The sequence below is a fragment of the Lepidochelys kempii genome, chromosome 11 (genome assembly GCF_965140285.1).
Source record: "Lepidochelys kempii isolate rLepKem1 chromosome 11, rLepKem1.hap1, whole genome shotgun sequence".
In the NCBI taxonomy this organism is placed as follows: domain Eukaryota; kingdom Metazoa; phylum Chordata; order Testudines; family Cheloniidae; genus Lepidochelys; species Lepidochelys kempii.
The window spans coordinates 39,711,700-39,717,699 of NC_136390.1; the positions used below are offsets into that span (position 1 = coordinate 39,711,700).

The 6,000-nt window shown below is 38.1% G+C and overlaps 1 protein-coding gene across 8 annotated transcripts in view; it reads left to right on the forward strand.

The window, feature by feature from the left end:
* The window catches only part of ERICH2 (glutamate rich 2), a 46,112-nt gene extending 40,555 nt beyond the window's left edge, over positions 1-5,557 (forward strand). For all 8 annotated transcript variants that reach the window (XM_078847959.1, XM_078847960.1, XM_078847962.1 and 5 more), the window contains one exon: positions 3,904-5,557. In XM_078847959.1, the coding sequence (XP_078704085.1) occupies positions 3,904-4,046 (143 nt within the window). In that variant the 3' untranslated portion in view covers positions 4,047-5,557. The remainder of the gene's footprint in view (positions 1-3,903) is intronic.
* The last annotated feature ends 443 nt before the right edge of the window (positions 5,558-6,000 follow it).

Consider the following 6,000-nt stretch of genomic DNA (forward strand, 5'->3'; position numbering starts at 1 on the left):
AATACAGAAGAACTTGGAGGAAAGGAGTTGCATAGATGGCTTTAACCTGTCATCGTCCTACCCCAGTGCTAGTTCAGCTGTGCCAGCCCCCCAACATTAGTTTGAGTGGCCTGAAGGCAACTCTAACTCAGACCAGATGCTAGTGCTCCCCAGGGGCTAATACAACAGCCTAAGACTGGGGTGTCCTTTAAAACCCAGATGACCTCAAGCTGTTGTTGTGACATACTGTACCCCATATCCCACATATTCACCACTGTTATATGATTGTGTTATGTTTTGTACAAAGTATGCCTTATGAGGTATCATTTGAAAAGTCTTGATTTGGTGAACCTCATTATCCTGTTGAAATGTAAGTGTCATCAATGTATATGAAATGATGACATTTTGCTATATGTTTGTTCCTGAAACATGGTGAGTCTGGGAAACTCAGAGAGGACAAAGAAACGGAAAACTGAGGCCTTATGTGCCAATCTTCACATAGACAAAAGGTGCAAGCAAAAATGTGCAATTCATAATGAAGGATGATCAGCCGCTTATGTACACCATGAGTGCTGCCTAACCCCATGACACAGCATGGATTTTCCAGTATCTGGAGAAAAGTATAAATCAGGGACAGTGATGTCACCACTGGGCCTGCCTCTTACCCCCATCGCTATACAAGGAAAACTAAGAGATCTCCATTGAAACTTTGGAAGGTGTTCCAGTTAGTATGCACTGCTGTTAAGTTTTGGATGAGAGAAATCATCTTGATTTTAGAATTATTAGCCTGGTAAATTTAGAATTTAGATTGTGGTTTTGCTATTTCCTTTTGCAACCAATTCTAATTTTCTGTGCCAATTCCACTTAATCACTTAAAATCTATCTTTGTCTAGTTAATAAACTTATTTTGATGTTTAATCTAAACCAGTGAATTTGTCTAAAGTGCTTGGGGGATCTGCTCAGATTACAGAGGCTGGGACATGTCCACTACCTTTTGAACGAGCGGCAAACTTTGATCAAGAAGGTCTTGAGCAGTGTAAGATGCACATTTCTGGGGTGCCAGGCTGGGGGAATTTGCTTATATCTCCCTATATACAGTTCATGAATGGCTTGTGAGAGCCTTCATGCAACTTAGCAGGGTGCTCCTCTGCATGCTGATGGCTGAGTGAACAGAGCCTGGATGCGTTTGCTGTTCACTAGTATAGCAGTGTAGAAGATAGCCTAGAGGAGGCAGGAGAGTTAAGGGGGTATAGGGTTTCCACTGTCTGGATTGCACCTCGGGGCATGTCACAGTTGTATTAGCCCCTTGGGACCAATGGCATCTGGTGTGAGTTACAGTTGCCATCAGGCCACTCAAACTAATATTAGCAAGCTGGCAGAAACACTCTTTTTGCCTGCTATAACTGCTGTGTGGGCTGCAGGGAAGGAGAGTGGCATAGGAGTTGCTATACTGTCTCTGCTCCTCTCAGGATCCCCCTACATTGGAGTGATCCTGTTATGGTCAGCTACACCAGTTTTAGCTACTTTGTGCCAATATTATAGAATCATAGGACTGGAAGAGACCTTGAGAGGTCATCTAGTCCAGTCCCCTGCACACATGGCAGGCCTAAGTATTATCTAGACCATTCCTGACAGGTGTTTGTCTAACCTGCTCTTAAAAATCTACAAGGATGAAGATTCCACGACCTCCCTAGCCAATTTATTCCACTGCTTAACCACCCTGACAGTTAGGAAGTTTTTCCTAATGTCCAACCTAAACAGCCCTTGCTGCAATTTAAGCCCATTGCTTCTTGTCCTATCCTCAGAGGTTAAGAAAAACAATTTTTCTCCTTCCACCTCGTAACAACCTTTTACATACTTGAAAACTGTTATGTCCCCTCTCAGTCTTCTCTTCTCCAGACTAAACAAACCCAATTTTTTCAATCTTCCCTCAAAGGTCATGTTTTCTAGACCTTTAATCATTTTTGTTGCTCTTCTCTGGACTCTCTCCAATTTGTCCATATCCTTCCTGAAATGTGGGGCCCAGAACAGGACACAATACTTCAGTTGAGGCCTAATCAGTGCAGAGTAGAGCAGAAGAATTACTTCTCGTGTCTTGCTTACAACACTCCAGCTAATACATCCCAGAATGATGTTTGCTTTTTTTGCAACAGCGTTACACTGTTGACTCATATTTAGCTTGTGGTCCACTATGACCCCCAAATCCCTTTCTGCAGTACTCCTTCCTAGGCAGTCATTTCCCATTTTGTATGTGTGCAACTGATTGTTCCTTCCTAAGTAGAGTACTTTGCATTTGTCCTTATTGAATTTCATGCTGTTTACTTCAGACCATTTCTCCAGTTTGTCCAGATCATTTTGAATTTTAAACCTATCCTCCAAAGCACTTGCAACACCTCCCAGCTTCGTATCATCCGCATACTTTATAAGTGTACTGTCTATGCCATTATCTAAATCACTGATGAAGATTTTAAACAGAACCAGACCTGGGACCCCACTCCTTATGCCCTTCCAGCATGACTGTGAATCACGGATAACTACTCTCTGGGAATGGTTTTCCAACCAGTTTTGCACCCATCTTATAGTAGCTCCATCTAGGTTGCATTTCCCTAGTTTGTTTATGAGAAGGTCATGCGAGACAATATCAAAAGCTTTAGTAAAGTCAAGATATACCGCATCTACCATTTCCCACCCTCCATTCACAAGGCTTGTTACCCTGTCAAAGAAAGGTATCAGGTTGGTTTGACACAATTTGTTCTTGACAAATGACTGTTACTCATCACCTTATTATCTTCTAGATGTTTGCAAATTGATTCCTTAATTATTTGTTCCATTATCATTCTGGGTACAGAAATTAAGCTGACTGGTCTGTAATTTCCTGGGTTGTCCTTATTTCCCTTTTTACAGATTGGCACTATATTTGTCTTTTTCCAGTCTTCTGGAATCTCTCCCATTTTCCATACTGAGAGCAAAGTGATCGCAGCACACAGATCTGGGCCAGCTTCACAACATTAGCCCTGTAGCTTATTATCTCAAAATGGATAATTGCCTTAAATCAGTTTTTAATTTAAGTATTTTATTGTATTATGAGAGTATTCCTATTTTAAAAATACTCTTCTGTGGCTAAGAACCTAAAATATTAATAGCATGTATTCATTTTTTTCTTCACTTTTAAATTGGTTTTGAAATGGGAAATTTCAGTCGAGTTCCATGTTCCCATAGTAGTACAGGTTGGAGACTCTCGTTTTCCTTGCAGACGAGATCAATTTCAGCAGTATCAATTTTTATGATTTAACATGCTCTTGTTCTTCCAAACTGGCTATCAATCCTGTAGAAACACATATGAGTCGTTTTACTCACATGAGAAGTCCCGTTCACCTTCATGTTGTCGAAAAGCTGTGTGTATTTTATAAAATATTTTGGAAAATGGGTGTTGACTATATAGACAAAAAATTGGTGTAACTGACAAAAATAGTCATCCTATCACTATAAGACTGTTGCTGAAAGTTTCCAAAACCTGCACCATCTCAAACAAGATACATATTTGGAATGTTTGTGAATATATGGACTGTTTACTAAATTCTCAGGAAAAACACACACATAATTTTCTTCCTGTACTGGAAAAGGGAAAATGTTTGTTTAGATATTTCTTTGAAAATTAGACAGCACTATCAAGCAAAACAATTGGATTAATCCCTCTCTGTACAAAGCAAAATGCAATGACTGATTTAGAATACAATTATTTTCTTCAGAAAAATACCCCAAAACACCATGTACAACCTATTTATTTTGGATATATAATTTTGAATTTATTTGGAATATAATATCAAATATTATGTATTTATCACATGCCTGAAATAGTCAATTATTTACTAATCAAAACTTAAGACTTACCTAAAATGTATATCTTGTACCTGCATGCCTTAGAAAGTACACAGAATTTTGGTGATGAAGAGGGTGAAGAAACAGATGAAGGAAGCAGTGAGGACAGTGAAGAGGATACTAGCAGTTCAAATAGCAGTGATGATGAAGGAGAAGAAAGTTCTGATGATTCTGATGAAAATGTATAGCAGTTTGGTAATTCTTCTATACTCCCTTTAGGTTGATTATTTTGATTCTTCTGTACAGTCTCTTTTTAAACACCATATTAAAATGTACTGTTTAATCATTATAACTTTTCTCCCTCTTAAACTGCTGCATTCTTTTTCATATAGATTGCCTCCACACTCACACACAGCCCGCCATACCAGTGGTTCTCAACCAAGGGTACATGTAACCCGGGAGTACACAGGGGTCTTCCAGGGGGTACAGAAACTCATCTAGATACTTACCTAGTTTCACAACAGACTACATAAAAAGCACTAGCAAAGTCAGTATAAAGTAAAATTTCATACAGACAAAATGAGAAAGCAAGCAATTTTTCAGTAATAGCGTGCTGTGACACTTTGTATTTTTATGTGATTTTTGTAAGCAAATAGTTTTTAAGTGAGGTGAAACTTGCGGTTATGCAGGACAAATCAGACTCCTGAAAGGGGTACAGTAGTCTGGAAAGGTTGAGAGCCACTGCATCAGACTAACTTTGTTCCATAGCATATTTGATGTTATAGACAAAATTGATCTCCTTAGACATAACTCCTAAAAAATTTTCCTGTTGGAGCAATCAGCTAGATGAAAAGCTAGGGTGCGTGTCATCAGTTGAGCAAAGACATGATTTTTTATTGAGAAATTTTGTGCTTTCAAAATTCATTGACACCAGTTCAGCAGGGCAATAAAATCTTCCTAAATGATTGTGCAGAGCAATTGATTTCACACAATGCTGGTAAGACTCTGAATGGGGTAAAAAGCCTCTTTACAATTTAAAGAGAAATATACAGCTTCTTGGAAGAAATCAAACATACAGGTTTTCAAACAAATATTTTGTGTTACAAAATGTTGTCATTAAACCATATTTTTGGAAATACCTGCTAAAATTCTGTTCATGCAACCTGTCTCCTCCCACCTCACTCCCCCACAATTTACCTTAGATAATTACAATAGCCCTGACATAAGTGGGTGCAACTTCAATGGAAGTTTCTTGGCCAGATTTGGAGACAAAACTTACATTACTGTTTAAGATTTGTCAGGTATAAAGTTAGTCAGAAAATATATGTAAATAATAAAGTAGAGTAACTTGTACCAATTTTGGCATTCAGCGGGTGTGCAAAGTGAGAATAACGAACACATTCAGGTGGCATGGAATGCAGCAGAAAAAGCATTGGACAGCATAGTGTGAAAAAATGTATTCAAGACTTGGATTGAACACTGTTGTTATGTTTTATGTAGTCTAACCATGAAAACCATTCATATTTTTAAATACTGCATTCTAGTGTGCAGAAAATGTCACAGTCCACATGTAACCATCTTTTGTTTCATGCACCAGTACACTTAAGTACAGTGTTGCTTTTTCACTACTAACATTTCAGGACCCCTTGTTAATGTCAGTAGCTGTCTGACACCATGGTTCTTGTTGTAGCTCCTAATTGTTACTTGCTTCCTCTTCAGTGGAACAAATGTGTTGGTTAGTGAAATTATTAAATATAACAGAATAAATGTTTTGCCTGTTTATTTTGGTACACATGTTCAAGTCATTATGGGAGCATCACCTCTTATAAGTTAAGTCTGATAAGTGAGAGAAATCAGTTGGGTAAGACATTTTACCTGTGTGTATAGATAAGTATGCATGCATAATATCTGTTACTGTTGGTGTCTTATTTATGAGCTGTTTTATTTCTTTTGTAAGTTATTTTTCTTAAGCATTTCATTATGAAAATATGTTTTTCAAATAAGATCTAGAAGATACTTGTCAAATATTTGTGATTCTTGTAGATATTTGTAGGCCCCTTTGGCTGTTTTGTATAGGTTTGATAGCACAAAGGAGCTGTAACCCAAATTTAAATGAACCTGGGTGGATTTTCTCTGCATAGAAAAATCCTCCCATGGCATAGGGATACCTTAGCAGCTCCTACAGCACTCCCATTGTGGCTT